Below are 18,991 nucleotides of genomic sequence, written 5' to 3'. Positions count from 1 at the left end.
TTTTTCGATCGGAATACGAAACAAATATCAAATGAATAGAATGGAAATTGTTATATTTAACCGGTTCTCTGATCGATTCAACAAATTATTCAGTATTATATACATAATGACGCGTTGTTTTTTTTTCCGATTTCCGAAACGGTGTATGTTTCAGGAGCTTTTTGTAAGTAGAACTGGAATTTAGATACCTGCAGAGAAAGTGACCACAACCGGGTAACGCCTCGTTATTATAACACGTATATACCTCTTACTTACTTATGATCTGTGCGATACCGCGCGTATATATATATATATATATATATAATTTTTTAGAAGAGAAATAAATAGAAGATGGAGGGGAACAAATAGAAAGAAAGAAAGAAAAGAAAATCTCAGCGAAATGAAAGGTAGGTGTATATTTTCTTTCACTCTAAATTCTAACTCTCACTCTTGACTTTCGCATTCATATACATATCATATATATATATATATATATATATATATATATATGTATCATATATATGTGTACATATCGTATATTACACCGACGAAAAGTGGACATATCGTATCGTCTATTTTACACATATCCTAATCAACGCGCGAATCTGCAGTTAATAATAATAATAATAACTCTGTACATTTTATTTTTCACATTCGTATCACTCTGTTGACTATATAAATATTAAGAAATAGAATTCAGGGGAGGGAAAAATGATAGGAGGGATAAGTGAGAGAGAGAGAAAGAGAAAAAAAAAATAAATAAATGTAAAGAAAGAATAAGAAAACTTTCAACGACGAGAAAGCGAGAAGCGAGGAATTCACCACGGCCTCCACATTCCCTCCTCGTCTTTAGGGGGTTGGGGAGGTTGATGCAGGGAAGGTGAAGACGGGGCCGCAAGTCCCTCGCTTTCGTTTCTACTGTTGGGTCTTTCGTCGGCAGTCGCCGTATCCATCTCACGATGATGATGATGATGATGATCGACGCGTTCACCCTCCGCTGTGTTACACCTCGTTCTTTCGGCCGTGATCTGCATCGCCGTCGTCGTCGTCGTCGACGTCGTTGTCATCGAATTTCCGTTGACTTTTTTCGAAGTGGTAAAATCGAGAGGCTGTTCGTGCCCCTGATTCTCGGAATGAATACGACTGTGATTATGATGATGATGATGGTGATGACGATGATGATGGTTGTTGTCGCTGTCGTTGTTGTTCAGGTTCTCAGCCTGCATAACACCATCGGGCCCCGAATTATCGCCCCGTTCCTGTATCCTGGGACTCTTGCTCGGCTTGTGATTATCCCCCCCACCAGGCACACCCCATTCGACCGATTCGTCGTGGGGCCTTTTCGCGACGAGTTTGTCGGTGGCCTTCAGCAGCGACATGTTCGTCGCGGCCCAAATTGCGGTCGGTGGATTGGGCCCGATGCTTATTCCGTTCGCCGCCGCGGCCGCCGCAAGTTGGACGTAGTGGCTCGGTAGGAGGAAGACGACCTGACCGTCGGGCAGTCGGGAGGGTATAACCTGGACGACCGACAGCATGTTCGGGTTCTGCTGGGAGGCGGAGGTCGAGGCTTCAGGCGTCCCGACGCCCCCCGGGTTCACCTGGCTGAACGCCGACGTCGGCCTGCTGCTGTTGTTGTTCTCGTCGCCGGCCGTCGTGCTGCTGTCAGGTCGCGCCGTCTCCATCACCTCCGGCAGCTCCGACTTTATCTGCACCACCCCCGCCGCCCCCGCCCCCAAACCCCCGCTGCAGTGGGGCGCCACCACCGCGTGGTGCTGCTCCAGGGGACCGGGACTCGCCGCCCCCGTCACCCTGTCCGTCACGCTTCCGGGACTGCTGCCCAGCCCGCTGTCCGGACGGGAACCGAGGTCCAGGTCCAGCTCCGATACGCAGCTGTCCAGGTGCCGTAGAAGACGCTGTTTCACGGCCGGATCCAGTGGCGTAGAGTTTCCGGTTATTATGTCAGGGGCGTCTAGGTATCGGCTCACCTGAGGACAAGCAATATCGACGGGGGGTTAGACAGGCTGGATGCGTTTTAGATCAGATTTTTGTCGAGACTTGTACTCGTGCGAGTTGCACTGTGATGTCAAAACGCTGATAATTGGTCCGCTTTTGTTTTTTATTTTATGTCGTGGATATGGTTTTCCGATTAGGGTATGCACGTATAGAATTATAGAAACGTATTGAATTACAGAATTATTAAACTACGTATAAACGTTATTTTTTGTCTAACCGAATGTGCAAAACCGAATTTTACGCACTCGGTTAGGAAATAAATTATACTACATCGGTTTGGAGAAATACACGTTCTAATTAGGTGTAACGAGAACTGGAGTGCGGCTGGGATTCGGTTATAAATTTTAAAAAAATACGAATTTTCCAACACCTCGGCTAAAATTTTAACAGTATAAACAACGGCATTTCTTTTCCCTTTTTTCTTCGCGATATAACCGTGTCACAGGATTTTTCGAGTTTGAAAAATGGATTTTGAACAATTATCAATACCTCGGATATTTAGGATTTTTATCTATGCGTACGACATAATTCACTCTTCGTAACTGGAATTTAAATCGCCTAACACCGAGCAGTACATTGTTATACATACACGTTTGTAATATCTGCACAAATTTTTATCGCAAATACAAAACATCCCGAAAGATTTTTGTCCCACGTATTAACACGATCTATAGCTGTATTCTAATTCGAATAAATGATTTATCGCAATAAATTTCGAGGGCGTTCTCTCTCTCTCTCTCTCTCTAGTTCTCTCTTTGCGGCGATCGAGTATAATATACGGTATACGTATGTGGGTAACATACGTGACCGTATTCCCCGAAGCGCGCGAAGACGAGGATGAGGACGAGGATGGCGGGGGGGGAGGCAGTGATAATAAAATAAAATTGGCTGCAGCCGTGCTCAACTGCTCAACCGCTAAACCGTCCATCCGTGTTTCGTAGGTGGCAGAGAACTTGTATAGGTGAGAGAGAGAAGAGTCGAGAGAGAGAGAGACAGATGGAGAGATAGAGAGAAAGAGAGGAAGGGAGGGAGGGAGGGAGAAGAGGTGGAGACGACCAACACGGTATATAAATAGACGTCTCGCGAGACGAGTCGCAGACGCGTCGAGACGAGCAGCGCGGTAACGGCTCTCTCTCTCTCTCGCTCTCTCTCTTTCTTCTCGCGATATTACAAGCGACTTCTGTCACGGTTTGCATTGCCGGGCTCTCGAGAGATGTGCCGGCGCGTACAGAAGCCGCGGAAATCCTGGTGCATCTAGGCGTCGAGAAAAACAAACGTGATATAACAGATTCGCTTCGCAATGTATATTCGCAACGAAATCGAAAAATCAGAATTGATGTGTCGACCGTTCTTCTTCCCGTTCCCTTCCTTTTATATCGTAATATACAGGATGGCCGACAAATATTTTGGAAAGAAAATTTCATGACATTTCCAAGTTTTCCATGACCTAAGATCTAGTCTTCTCTGACATTTCTACAGTTCTCGAACGTTACTGAAACCTGAATCGTTCGGTTTATACAACTCTATATTCGGTTCAAATGCAATTGGAATTTAAGAAAAATATAGTGTGAAGAAAGCAAAAAAAAAAAAACATCAGATTAAGCCAATTTGTTTTCTTGACGAAGAAAAGGAAACTTGTTACCTCAGACAATTATTTCCAATTACCATGATAGAAAACTGATACTATCAGTTTTTTCAATTACCAAATTAGAAAGCCCCTGACAATTTCAGGTTTTTTATGGCACCTTTTAAATAACCTGACATTTCCAGGTTTTTCAGGTGCGTGGCCACCCTAAGTATATATTTATACGTTATATTTTGATTCTCTTCGATCTAACGATTTGATCCAAATTTTCAAACCTTTATTACAAAAAATTGACAAATTGAAACTACAGATGTGAATATTTTCCTTGCAAATGTTCAAAATTTATCAATCACTCGATTTATAGGTATTATACCCTCCCGCAGACAACATTTTTTTAAGAATCGATTATCCACCGTTTAAAAAAATCCGGAACAAATTCAATAACATTTCCAGAACCCTGGACACGATATTAAAGTGACGAAATTTCACGAACCACGAAGATTTCCCTTAAACTTAGTCGTTTATAAATTTTCTTTAAAACTCGTACAGCGCTTTTTGCACAAGAATTTAAATGAAAATCACCGAGACGAGGTGTCGATACGTACGTCGCGGCACGTGTGTTATAACTTTCAAAGCCCTCATCATCTGCAACAATTCTTTCGGCTCTCGTGCAACCGGCTTTTGCTCGTTACATACATATCCATGTACATATCGTGTTATATACTATAGTATACACGCCACATCGCCACCGGTTTCTAATTACCATTTACCGGTCCTCAAGGCTGCGCGTATTGAATTAGTTTGCACGGTACTGTCGCGGTATTCGATCGGGGTGTCGTTAGAGCAACGACGTACAACAAATATATAATATCATGTACCAGTTTATCCTTACGCAATACGATCGTTAATTATATACGCAGCCTAAATTTTTACCGAAGATAAAACGAGCAACAAGAAAAAAAAAAAAAAAAAAAAAAAAAAACCGGAACTCCAATGTGACCCAAGTTCTCGTCATAAATACCCATGTATGAAAGAATATATATAAAAGATTCTTTATGGTTTGTTCTTTTTTTCTTTTCCTTTCGTACCAACCTCTCTCGAGCAGTCCTGATAGCCGGCCTTGTACCTGGAGAGGCCTGGCTGAGCGAGAGATCTCTGTCTCTGAAGATGCCTGACGGTTAGTTCGAGGATATCTGCCTTCTCGAGTTTACTGTGCTTCGTGTTCTCCAGCCGAGCACTGTCCAGGATAAGCGCCTTTAGCGCGGCCAGCGACTGGTTTATCCGCGCCCTGCGTCGCTTCTCCATCAGTGGTTTGTTTGCCTGGAAGCAAATGAAAATTAAACATTTACAACAAATACGAAGAAGAGAAGAATATTAAAAGATTGCGGGGTGATAAGAATGGTGTAACTTTGATTGCACCGTTTGCATCTTTGCAAAAAAAAAATACACCGAATAATAAACGGATGGAATAAATTCCAAAGGTTTGTTACCGGTCAAAAAGTACGGCAAGTATGACACGATTTTTCTCAACGTTCTATATAGTTCTCAGTTCCTGCACAGCGTGACAAAGCTACAACGTCGAAATGATGCGTATAATTATATGTATAACTAAATGAAGTGAAAATTGAACGGGTGGGGGTCAAAATTTGGAAGGATGAATATTTGGAATATATCGAAGTTTCAAACATGCGAAAATAACAATTTCGATATATCGGCCGTTCCAAATATTCATCCTTCCAAGTTTTAACTCCCACCAAATTGAACAATATTATACTATACAATGGTGTCTTCAATTACTGCCATAAGTTGATCAAACTTTCGTCGATAGAGATAGATGTGTAACGTGTACATGTATAATAAATAATAAGAATGATTAAAAAATTGTTCACTTCGTTTATCACACCACGCATGCCGAGATTGTAGGTACCCGGCCTATACATATAATACGCATACAGTCGTTTTACATACATTTTTAAACACGTCCGTGACGTTTGTATGTACCGTAAAGAATATTGATACATCAATGCTCGGTGTGTATATATACCCATACGATCTACGTTACATGTATGATATATAAACGATATCGATCAGTCGAAGGTAAAAAATTCGAATCTACGACGATGACGCGTTGCGACGTCGTATATTTGTCGGAGAGCCCGCGGGTCAAATGCAGCATGCCGATGTCGAACCGTTCTAGGAACCCATGATATTACCCACACCTACACCTATGTATCATAAACACATGTATGTACACATGCACACGGTCTAACAATAAAACCGAGAGAAGCCGTCGCGATGCCTCAGCGCTCGCCTCCCGACTCGTCCGTCGGACTATGTACGATATATACGTACAGGCGCACACCACGCATAGGTATTATGTGAGGAGGTAGATACGCGAAAGGTGCCCGACGGTGACGGGCGACGACCGACTGTCCGCCTTTTTCTTCCTCCGCCCCCCTCGCGACGAGACGAGGTGAGCTGAAGTGAAGTGAAGTGAAGTGAAGTGAAGTGAGGTGAGGCGGCGTGCCCCGAGGATGGCAGAGTGCCCGGCGCCGCGCGCGAAGAGAGAAATGCTCAGGGTGCAGCTCGTGCTGTATTATAAATTATAATGTAATACACATCCTATACCGGGACAATCTCTTGAAACTTGAAAATCAACCGCGCATGCGCCAAATACTTAAATCTCATTGGTCGGCGAAATCTTCCCGCAGCGATATTTTTGTCTTGCGATGCAGGCGGGCCAACGTATACGCAAAATCTGTACGTTGGAATTTTCAAAGAGCGTAAGCATTAAATTCCGACCGTTCTTTGGAGAATCAACTTTCCGACCCGATAACAAATGCTTTCCAAACCTTTCCGAGTCGCTACCTCGATTATTTGAGATTCTAACCTCGAAAATTCGTATCAACCGCATCGCCGGCAGAAACAGTTTGACAGTTGAAACTCGGGTTGGCCAGCCTGCGCGAACAGCCGATAAAACTCGCGCATGCGCGGTTCATCTTAAAGTTTCAAGAGATTGTCCCGGTATACACAATTATACAGACGTTCCCCCCGTACGGCAACCCGCGCAAAGCGCAAAGGAGGCCGACACGATCTTGCGCTTTATCTTTTCTATTTACATATTTTCGAAAGGACTAGAATACAAAACGGAATTATGAATTCTGGTCCCGCGCAGTTCCGACGCCGCTGACGTCACGCCGCGCCACGCGCGACTCAGTCTTTCTGTCTTCTCCATCCTTTTTCAACCATCCGATGCTGAATTCTAACCCACCCTCCCACCTCCCCCCCCCCACTTGCCCACTCACTCCCCAATAAGTTAAGCGTCCGGTCGTGCCGTGCGTGCCGCGAAACATTGCTCGCGGAAACGGTCGAGCTTTCGAACCGCGTGCCGCCCCCTCGAGATAGCGAACGACCGATAATAATGAGTCGCGGCCGGTCTGATCCGTGCGACGCCGTCGCATTTTCTTCCTTATCTTATTGAAGACGCTTCTTTTTAATCGCACGGGCGTTCCATGCGTATCTGAAATATATTGCACGGTATTTATACCGATATTTAAAATGTATAAGAGAGAAGCAATTTTGTTTTTTCGTTTTGCCCTAACCTCTGGAATTTTGGAGAAAAAAAACCGTCAAAATACGTTCAACGTTGAAGGAAGAAGAATAAAAATATTTGATTCATATTGTCGCTACATTTTTTTTTTTTTTCTTTTCTTATTGTTAGTAGGTATGTACATAGTAATATTCTCCCGCACAACCTGAGTGTGAAGCGGCTTTTCTTCTCATATTCGTTATGGGAATGAAGCTATTAACGTTACTGTAACGATGCATGTTTTAAGAAAAACCGCTACTTCGCATCTTTAGAAATATCCGAGATTTTTGGTAAACCACTATGAAGAAAATATACTTTAATTTTGAAAAGTCAATTCCTTAAAAGTAATTTTCAAATTGCCCAACTATGATGATTTTTAAGAGTGAAGTTTCGTTGTACGTTAACGTTACTGACTTCAGCCTGATTACTCGTTAACTATTCATCGTCAACGAGAAATTGCTTCCCGATGACGGCACGATTCAACGTCGCGTTACTGGTCAAACGCTTATATATATAGGATGTACCAGCCATTTAACAATAAGTGGGAAAAAGTCGGGCAAACTGCAGACCGCAGACATTTTTGCCGTTCTATTCGTAATTGCGGTTTGCCCCCGATGCGATCGGGCCCGTCTTCCTTATTTCTTTCCGTCCTTTCTTCTTCCAGCTTGCTAAGCGTATGATAGTAGATACATTAAAATTGCAGGGAAATCATGGATACCGGAAGGATGATAAATTGCCTACATCCGACACTCTCTCACTCTCAATCTACACTTCTTCGATCTTACTGCATGTATAAACTTCTGTACAACACTTTACATGTTCATTTTTTCAGAATTTCAAATTACACATTTGACTTAAGAATCAACACAACAGCTCATTATATAATATATATAATATGGGCTGAAAAATGTTTATTCAGAGAGTTACAGAGAATCACATATATTATGACAATATAAATATCATTGTAATAAAATGCAATCCAATAATGATATTAATAATATATTTTTCTTACTCATCTTTTGAAGATCTGAAATCTGCATGTTCTAACAGGTGTCAAAAATTTTGTTATATCTTATGAGATTTATTTGAATTGTTTTAGATTTTATAAAGTGGTTTTCTTTTTTGCAAGTTTTTAAATCGTACTTGAGCTACGCCGGGTGTAAGAAATTCTGGAAAAATAAATTACAATTGCGTTTTTTTCGTCATGTACTTTCGTAAGAAAAAATGAATAAAAGCCAATCTGAGACATCGACGTGTAGAATCTTGATCGAGATGTCATGGGATGCCCCCATATGTGTCGCATTACGTATACATCTACAGAAATGCGAATATGTAAGTATATTAACAATACCCAGTGCCGACTAACACGCAGGTATAAGCAATCAACGACATGCTCAGTCCGCGCATGGCATGGTGTACCGTCGTATATATATAGGCGGCTTAACGCGGCCTTCTAAGGTAATCAAAGTCCGCGCTGCTAGGTAGAATAGATACCGCCTATACATATATGTGTATATATATATATACCTCTATCTATAAACGTGCGAACGTGCGTATGCACACATGTATACACAGGTATATTACAAACCAATGTGTGCACCAATGCGATCCGTACCGACTTCTGTGCTCTTCGCCGCATTTTATCACATGTTCCAGACTCGACTCGACTCGATTCGACTGCACGTATGTACTGCTGTCGACGTGAGACACGCATGCAGATGCCTACGAGTAATTCACCTACAGCTTTTATACGCGTATAAGTATGCGTATGTATATTTGTATATATATGTAATAGAATAGATGCGCATCGTGTATAGAGAACCAGTTAAATTTTGTATTACGGGTTTGACGGAAATTTTTTCCGGTATACAGTCGACGTATCGCGTGAAAAAAGTATTATTACTATTATTATTGTTGCTGTTGTTATTATTATTCACCAACATTGTTTTATATGTACACTTGTGGACAATGAATCCGAGATGGCTAATTTTTCACCCTAGACAGTTACGTTGGCAACACAGAGAAACCTGCAGCGCCACAGTCGGCCGAGCGCGAATCAAACTCAACCTCAATAAGCATAACGTAACTCATGATCGTCGAATCTAACCTTAGAATACATTTCAACCCAACAAGTTATTATCCCCGCGGTATTCTGAGGTTAGATTCGACGGTCATGGGTTGCGTTATGTTTATTGAGATTGAGTTTGTTTCGCGTTCGGCCGACTGTGGCGCTGCAGGTTTCTCTGTGTTGCCAACGTAACTGTCTAGGGTAAAAAAATTAGCAGTCTCAGATTCGTTGTTCCCAAGTGTACGTGTTCTATAGAGACATAAAAAGCAAACGGAGAGAGCTGTTGCAGGGATCGCTGTTATCAGCTTGATAATACACAACTTGAGTCAATCTGCGGCGCCCGCAGGTTACATACAGCAGGAGACGATGCGTGTTTGGGGACGCACTCGCCGCGTTCGTTGGATTCATTCGACTGCACAGGACATCATCCAGAGTCGAAGTTTACAGGGGCGGGAGTGTTGCTACTCGACATACATAATGGGGTATAAGTGACTGCGGGGCAATTACCACTTTCCGCTTGACAATTAACACACGAGGACTGCAAGTATAGACCCGATGTAAGCGATGAGGATACAATATGTAACCTTACATGTAAAGATTGTATTCAAATTGTACATACGAGTATGTGCGTAAAAAGTTATAGGTTTGACAAGAAAATAATAGAAAATATATAGGTATATTATACGGATGATTGAAGTTTGGACGGTCGTAAGTCATACCTATTTTGAGGAGTTTTTTTTAAAAAGAAAATCAAAGTGTTTTTCAGCAATTTCAGTTTCAACGCTATATGACTTATAGTTTCGAGAATATTTCAGAATTTTTTTATTGTAATTAATGACAAAATGGCGGTATGGCCCGTTTTTACTGCGGTGACGCAGATTCTTCGGTCAATTTTCAACCGATCAATTTGAAATTTTTACACAATCTTTGAAACTTGTTTATCGATTCGACCTCGTGGCTATACTTTTGAATTTCAATCCCACCATTTTTTTATAAAAAACTTTTTTCCCCAATTTTCTCCTCGTAATCATACATATTTGAAATTTTTTTTTTTTTTTTAACATTTGGGCTACGAGCCAAAACCCGTAAAGGTATTTTTAATTACAAAAAGACTTTTCCATCAGTTACAAGTTGGACAGTGACGTAAGGAGATGCGCCAGCGCAAGAACCCTCGAGTTCGGAGTCGTTCGCTACTTATATACTTCATGCCATTTTGTTATTAATTTCACTGCAAAAATTCTAAAACGTTCTCGAAAATATAAATAATAAAGTCCTCAAACTGAAATTGCTCCAAGAGTTTTCATTTACTTTAAAAAAAAAAAAAAAACAGAAAAAAAAACTACTAACAATAGATATAATTTTAGACCGTCCAAGCTGTACCCCTCCCCCCCCACCCCCCATCATATATATTTAGTCCAGCATCTGGATGCACCGTGTATAATAATAATTGTCCCCGAATGAGCTGGTCTCCTCGATCTATCGCAGCGACAGAGACGAGAGAAGGACCGACTCTCGAAAATTGGTTGGGGTCCCAGGGGCGTCACCGGTTTGCATTTGGCGTAAAGAGTACCCGCGGGAAACGGCAACGTTCCGAGGGATTGTTAGGACGTATAGATATACCTATGACGCATTTGAGCCGATCTATCGACGCTACGCCACGACAAGCACCATGTGTATACGTATAACGCGGTTTAAAGGACACGCGGCACGTGTCGGGAGTGACAGGGAGGCGAGAGGAGGAGTGTGGGGGGGGGGGGGTGGCGGAGGCACCGCATCTATGATCAGCGGCGGCAGAGCCGGATATCGTGCACATCTTGGTGCATGCATGCACGCAGGCCTTTATATCGACGGATATACATGTACATATAGATTATACAGGTATAGTGATACAGACTGGAGATATACGGCACGTGGTTTTTTCAACGAGGCTGAAGCTAGCAGTCAGAATTATTTGCTAAACGTTCTAATGTTCATTCGAATAATCAGGCAGTTGAGTCCAGAAATCAAAATTTTGTGAAATATCCTGAACCGTCAATATGTTCATAGAATTATGAGGATAAGACTGAACACCATTTTTCTATTTTCAAAAAAGTTTAACACGTTCAGATGCTCAATTCTGGATGCTAGTTTCAACTTCACGTTTTTTCGCATTCACAGCTTTCGACGTATTCGTGCGATACGTTATTTTTTTATTTTGTATACTCGTTTTAATAAGACGATCGGTGAATTACATAGGAGCGATTAGGACAAACGATTTATGGATGTATTGCGATACTCAGTTTCTCTTCTTTCCCACTGTTGAATACGTTCAGAGTGTTTGTACCTTACCTGGCTCTTGTTGTTTCTCATCTCATTACTAGAATTGCTTTCTTCTTCTTTAATCGAGTGATACTCGAGGTGGTAACGCACAACCGAAACTAAATATGATGCTCAAATTATTAATGTTAGCGTAAAAAAACATTGGGGTGGGAACGAAACATTTTTTTGTAATTTTATAGTGACTTTGAAGTGGCTAAATTTTGAAAATATGAATTACTTTTGCTTCATTACAATGACGTTACTAACCTCAGCCTCATAAAAAAAAATGGTCTGTGTAATTGACCAGAATACTATACCTACTTGAGGCTGAAGCTAGCAGCCAGAGTTAGAAGCCAAACGTGCTGTTACTGATGAAAATAAGCCACTAAAGCCCCAAAATCGAGAAAATTAATTATTGTCATAAAGAGCCAACACTTTTCTACAATTATGTATGTATAAATTTGTACTAGTACTGGTTCTATTCGAGAGAGAAATTTGGCATGTTTCTCTGCTAACTCTGGCTGCTAGCTTCAGCTTCGTTGTGCCTAACGATCTGTAAGATTACAAATAGAACCTGTAACTTTGTCCACTGTGCAGGTGTAAATGTAAATTAATGGCGGTATGACAATGATACACAATGTTATTCATAATGAGGGAATATATAACTCGGTCTATGTATATTCTAGGAGTTAGTATCATTAGTTTTTTTAAGTATCTGTACCAAGCCACGAACAGTTAACATCGATTACCTCTCCGTGTTTACTCGATGATTCTGTAATAAAATTATTATGTAAATCTATTTGGTTTAACACAAGAACTACCAGACCAGTCAAAATGACCGGTGTTATAATTTCATTTCGAAATCCCTGCTTCACGTTAGATTTCTTTGTTTCCCCCGCAACGATGTACTGACTTTTACAGCGGTGTCCAAAGGAGTGATGTAACGAACTTTATTTTTCTTTTATTAAACTGATTTTATAATTTCACTAAATTTAACCTCTCGGTAGTTCTGGTGTTCATAAATACCTAAATGTCGAAATATGTACTCACTCTTCGTCCGTCCGAGTGTTTCGGGCTAGGGCTGGGACTTGGACTCGGACTGGGGCTGGGCGCTGGACTGGCGCCGCGTTGCTGAACCGTGTTGTGCTGCTGTTGCTGCTGCTGTTGCTGCTGCCGATGATGACGCTGCCCGGTTGTTCCGGTGGATTTCTTCTCCTGGTGCCTCAGCGAGTGGAGACGCGCGGTCATCTTAGCAGGCCGTTACGGCCTCCGATAAGGACGATCGCTTCACCCTGATCGCTGGGAGCGCAAAGCCCTGAAGCATCGCAGCAGTTCGCCGACGTCTATAGTTTAGTCTCTTCTTTCTTCTATTCTCTTCTGCTACTTCGCCCGCGACTAATAAATCGCGATTATGCCGGCGAATGTGCCGGCTCTGTTCACTTTTAGCAAATCCCGCAAGTCTGTCCGCCTTCTATCTCCCCCCACCCTCACCCCGCACAACGTAACGCACCCTTCACTGCTTCCGGGTCGTCGATGCAATCAATCTCACTTCGTCACTCCGAGTTCACACAGAAAAACAACAAACTATTTCGCACTCACTGAAACCCAGTCAGTCCTAACTGTTCACAGTTGCGCCGCCGTTTACGTGCGTGTACGTGTGCTGCCTCGCCACGTGGTTCCCACCCCGGCGGCAACCACTTGCCGTCGGGACAACCAAAGTTTTCTAATTTATTTATACCTCTCACAAAAACTCAGTTCCGTCGCGTTCCCTACAATAAACCAAGGGATAATAAATCCCCTACAGTCATAAACAATGAATTTTAACACCTTTCGTCGTTGAACATGTACCCCGTTCCTTTATCGTAAAAATATCTTCTCCAAAACAAATCGGCACGCTGTAAATTTTCCTCATATATCTGAAAACTCCTTCAACGTATTACGTATTTTCAACAAGCTTCCCTTATCCCGTCAAGAGAGTCTTCAAAGTTCGCCAAAACAGCCTCGTCGCACCGCAATCAAGCCCTGCGATCCTTGTCGTCCGAGATGCTCGCTCAACGGGCGGCAATAGCAAACTGACTGCCGCTGCGAACCCTCTGCCCGACCCCTTTCGCCCCCCCCCCCCCCCCCCGCCCCTTCTCCTGCTCAGCCGTACGAACCTCCACCGCCACCTCGTTCCGCGCCCGCCGGCGGTGGCTCCTCTTCCGAACGAGTGGGTGCGCGCCGCGCGTTCACGCTCGCACACGCCGCACGGGACTCACGCCGCTCACGCCCGCGCTGCACGCTCACGCGAGCCCTCGACCGTGTCACGTCTCGCCGACGCGCTACCCGGCTCGCCTCGCTTCCCTCCCTCCTCATCCCTCCCATGGGAGGCGAGCCGTGCCGCTTGGTTTGCCGACGCGCTGAGCCCTCGGGCGGCAGCGGCGTGCGATGGTGTGGGTGGGCGGCTCGGGGTCGGAGAGCGGCGGGTGGTGGACGTGGAATGGGCTGCGTCGGGATACGGAAGGTTGTCGGTGCCGCGGGGCGGGGGAGGGGGAGGGGGGGGAGCGCTCGTTGGCACGCGCGACGCCAAGTGCGCTCTACCCACGCAAAACCCCCGGACGTCGCCGACTCTGTTTTTGCGTGTGTGTGTGTGTGTGTGTGCGTGCGTGTGAGAGAGATCGGAGTGTAGCATGTATATACGGATAGGCGTTCACGGGTGTGCATCTGAGCATCTGTGTGAACGTTGTGTGTATTCTATCCGCATCGCGGGCTCTTCGTGTGCAAAGCGTGCCGACCAAGTCGGTTGGGCCCTCCCTCCTCCCCCCTTGAAGTCGGTGTGCGGCTCTCTTACGATTCTCTATCTATGCTACGTACCTACAGGGTCGTCGGTCATTCATGAATAGAAAAGTTTCATACGTGGTTTCTTTGGACGCGGCGTACCGTTTTTACGGGTATATAATATGTAGGATGTACGCAGTATACGTGTTGGTGGGTAGAGGTACTCGTTGCACGTATTTGTAGGCCGTACATACCTGAGTGCAGTATTTGTACAGGTAATGTTCGATCTCTGCTAATGCACGAATACGAATAAAATATTGTATCATCTTGCACGCGTACGTTAAATTTAATTTTATCTTTACGCGGTTGACCGTTTAGGTTTTGTGATGGCTGGATATGACTTCCTTTTCTTTTGACATGGACATTTTTTCGCCAAAATTTTACGTGCGTATACGGTACTGCGGACACTTCGCTTCTTCGCTTCGACGGAGTCACGAATGCGTGATATAATGCTCAGATTTCGAAGACCGTTAAAGCGACGAGCGGCTTTTTACTTTCAGGTACACGACAGAGCTAACAGTAATATCTAGTTTAAATTGTATACGCAGATCAGCGCAGCGGTTGCGGTATCGGCGAGACTGCAGCACGTTCAGATAAGGTCTGCATGTCTTTTCTTTTCTGCCTACAACAAACGACGGTCGATGACGCGTGCAGTGTAAAAGGTGTAATTTCTTTTCACAGATGTTGGATATATCTACAATGAACTGTTACATAGTACACGCGGAAAAGTCGTTAGAAAGTATGTATAAAAAAGTGTACCTGCCACTTTGGGAATAATGTAATAGTAATGATAATAACAATGACAATAACGGAGTATATACATATACTAGATAAGTCCTTATAGTTTATTGTGCTATGAAACATGAGCCGCTCCTACGCTGTGTAGACCGTTTTTCACTGACAATGAGCTGATTGTAAGTGAATACTTGCTGAGAAATTAATTGTACCCACAATCTACATGTGACGTGCAATTGGATGAATACATAAATAAAGTAGTATAAATTTCAGATCGTGTACAAAGAAATGAAGTAAAAATTTTATTCTTCAGACATCAATCCTTCCTTCTTACCTTACCACCGAATATATGCAAGCTAAAATAATCAATGGAATTATGGAAATAGCGGTTCATTACGATTCTGAAAAATTTGTCATGAATATTCGATTTTGTTAATAATTGAAAAATCATTCGGTCACACCCAGGGAGAGAGAGAGAGAGAGAGAGAGAGGGGGAGATTCCAAGAATATAAAAACATTTTTTATTTCATTGAAACTTCACTTCGCTGCAACGAGTAAAAATTCATCTCTGCTTGTTGAGCGTGATTGTAGAGGATTATCGTCTGAAAACAGAATGTACTGAAATATATAATCGTACAGCGAAAATTAAGATTTCCTTGTTCGTAAAGTTACGTTTGTTTTTTTTCGTCATTTTCTTTCGATGTAATATTCCGACGAAGATCAATATATGCTGATTTGAATTTAGTAGTTCGCACGTATCTGTTTCAAAGAGGGTTGAAACGATCGGGAGACGAGAAGAAAGAAAAATAAAATAAAAAAGAAAACTCGGCACCTCCGAATGCACCGATAAATTTTTCCCTCCCGCCTGACGCACTACCTTCACGTTATACGTCAGAGACTCGGAGGACGAATTCCGTCGGTCGGAGTTCCGTAGCACTGTCAGGTACGTGGTGCGGCGGGCAGGAGAGTCTCTCCCACACCAGCGGGATCCTCTCGTCGCCTTCGCCGGCAGGCCGGAATGCGCCGTACCTACCTACATATCTGCCTACAACCTACCATTCCGGGATCGCCGATGTGAGCGTGCCTCAACACAGCTCAGGGGCGCGGTTCCTCCTCCGCAACAGTATTTATTTACAAACGCGTTGGTAGCGCGCTCAGGCAGGGACGGCAGGGGGCAACGCGCAACGTAGCTCTCTTTACGCACGCACACAGCCGTCGCGAGTCACGTTCAGCGGCTAAACGCACGCGACGTAGACGACGAGCGCAGCGCGCAGAGCGTAGGCAAGGACGGAGGCGCGTAGCCGTTGCGTCGCGCCACAAAAAACGTCGCGTTGGTTGCCTGCGGGAGCGAGAGCGAGGGAAAAAAAAAGAGAGCGCGAGAGAAAGAGAGCAGCGCTCGCCGCCGCGACCGAGCTCGGAGGTACCTACCTACGTGTGGTACGAACAGCGTACACAACCGGCGAGCAGAGACGGGGCTCATTAACGGTCCCCCATCCCCCATCGGTCCCCTCCCACCCACCCGCCAACAGCGCAGCTCGTCGCAACCGCGTCTCGTGCTTCAAGGCGAGCCGCGGCGACGCGTCCCGCTGCCGCACGGAAAATATAGGTGCAACTTTAATGGAGTTACCCGTCGAGGCAAGGCGAAGCGAGCGGCCTCGGGCTACCGCCGACTCTTGGGAAGGGGGGGGGGGATGGGATCGGTCACTCCTCGTCCGCGCATGAAGCACTAGGGTGGCGGAAAAATATTTTTGTATTTATTTTATTTTCCACACGCGCGGATCGAAAAAGTTTATTTGTGTGCCGAAAGAAATTCTTGCGAAAGGAGAGAGCCCTGTTGCTTGATTTTAAAGGGACGCTCGGGAAAGTGACCGTATTGAGGGGTTTCAGCTACCTGTGAATCGGTAAGTTTTGAATGTTTTTTTTTTTTTTTGCAGGTACGCATGCTTCGCTGAAGTTGACCGTCCGAAAGAGTGCAAATGTCGGGATTGAAAATGCTCAAGATTATTCGAATCAAGCAGGAATTCCCATCTACCAGATAAGATGTTCGGTTGTAACATTCGAAGAATTCGACCGAAAAATTTGTAGAAAAAAAAAAAAAAACAAGTGTTTGTTCAGTAATCGGGTGGAGCTTCCTCTGTCGCTTTTTCTCTGATTTTTCACGTGTTAATCAGATACGGAATGCAAAAGATCCTTTGACAATTGAGTTACAGAGCTCTCCTTTAACAGGAATTTGTTTTAGCATACAAATCAACTGTTTTGATCAACGCAAAGAAAAAAATGTGCGAACATCCTTTTAGGCCACCCCAATGCAGTCCCCATACGCTGCTATGTAACCCTATGTTGGAGAGAAAGATTGGAGAAAGATTGGAGACCGAGATGCGTGCAACGAGTTGATCGGAAGATGATTTCAGCTGGGCCTTCTTCCAACGCTGGTTTTTTATCGGAATTCGATACCTGCACACACGCGTACCGATATTTTTGGTTTCACCCGTCGCTGGTGCTGATCGCGAGTTGCGTGAGGCGAGTTCTCACCCTCCCCTGACGACGCCCAACCAAAACTCGCTCGCGACTGTCTTACGGCTTGTTTTTCTTCCGTTCGATTTCGATCTCGATTACACCCCTCCCTCCCTCTCACTCTCCCTCACACCGCACTCACCTAGTCAACGATACCAAACACGCCACTGCGGCCCTCGACGTTTTATCGTCGCCCCCGCGAACCGTTCGGCGTTCGTACGCACAACGTTGACTTAACTCGTCTCACCGTCGCTGCTCGTCGGCATGCGAGTGACGTAGCTTAGCTGTTGAATTGTTAGTTGTGGATGACGTAGCTGCAGCATTGCCATAAAGGCATGGTGCGTAGTTGATCACCAGGAACTCGCCAACAAACTCACTCGGCTCATCTCCTCGCACAAACTTGCCGGTCTATTTTTGTCGCATCGGTTTCTGTAGTCCCCCCCCCCCCCATACGACACTTGTTTAAACTTTTTTTAGTTATTCTTCCTCTTCCTCTTCTTCCTCTCCTCCGACTTGCGATTCAATTCGCCATACAGAAAGATCGACAATTTTTTTATTCGTACAATCCACGTGCGCGATACCGTTGGTATCGTTTCAAATATTCCGGCTCAAGTTTCTCATATTTCGGGGGTTGAAATTCAACATGGCGGTCGTTCTAACCGCCGGCCAACATCGCGGAGATTTTGTCTGTACGTAACCCACCGTCGCCGCTCTAATCCGGCGTATAAATCAGCCTCGACCTTCCTCCACTCTTCTCTTCTTTCTTTTTGAACCCCTCCTGCACAATCTCCGCCGCAGACTTCTCAAAGAACGGCGACTGCAGCAGCCCGACAGCGTCAGAGAAGAAGTTATACGCAAGTTGCAAATCCGACGCCGCCCCGTTATGGACGAGCTTCCGTACCTGAGTACTCCGTTCCAAGTAACCAAAGACTATTCGACCGGTACTACCAGGATGTAAGAGAGATAAGAAGGAGACGAAAATGAAGATGGCGTGCCAGAAAAAAATGGGCCCAATTTTTGGCCCAGAGTTATTATAGTAACGACTTCCTCCACTAGCCGCGTTTCCGTTTTTCGGTCGTTCGAAATATGTAAACCAGGCAGCTGTCAACACCTGGAGATCGATTACGTGATTTAATGTTTCACATTCCCCACCATTCAAAGCATACAGATCGGTTGACTAAGCTTTGCAGTCTAATCAAAATGCTTGGTTGGTGGAAAATGTGAGAATTCGAATTATGTAATCTCGACTCTGGTCATAGGTTATCACTTAATAATTATAATATTTGAACGACCAAAGAAGACAGAGGCAATGAGTGAAAAAAATCGTTACTGCTAACTCTGTGCTGAAATCTGGCCCATCATTGTATTCCGGAGTTTCGTCTCGTTCTCTCTT

General features: G+C 44.2%; 1 protein-coding gene across 1 annotated transcript; it reads right to left on the bottom strand.

The window, feature by feature from the left end:
- Nucleotides 1-128: 128 nt before the first annotated feature.
- LOC107221722 (palmitoyltransferase ZDHHC5-A) lies at nt 129-13,621 on the bottom strand. Its single transcript, XM_015660867.2, has 3 exons — nt 12,583-13,621; nt 4,670-4,897; nt 129-1,964 (listed from the first exon to the last, which is right to left on the bottom strand). The coding sequence occupies exons 1-3, from the start codon at nt 12,778-12,780 to the stop codon at nt 798-800; spliced, it is 1,593 nt and encodes a 530-aa protein (XP_015516353.1). The 5' UTR covers nt 12,781-13,621; the 3' UTR covers nt 129-797.
- Nucleotides 13,622-18,991: the final 5,370 nt, after the last annotated feature.

The sequence above is a fragment of the Neodiprion lecontei genome, chromosome 4 (assembly GCF_021901455.1).
Source record: "Neodiprion lecontei isolate iyNeoLeco1 chromosome 4, iyNeoLeco1.1, whole genome shotgun sequence".
Taxonomy (NCBI): Eukaryota; Metazoa; Arthropoda; class Insecta; order Hymenoptera; family Diprionidae; genus Neodiprion; species Neodiprion lecontei.
The sequence above is the reverse complement of the archived record's forward strand: the minus strand, read 5'-3'. Positions and strand labels throughout refer to the sequence as shown.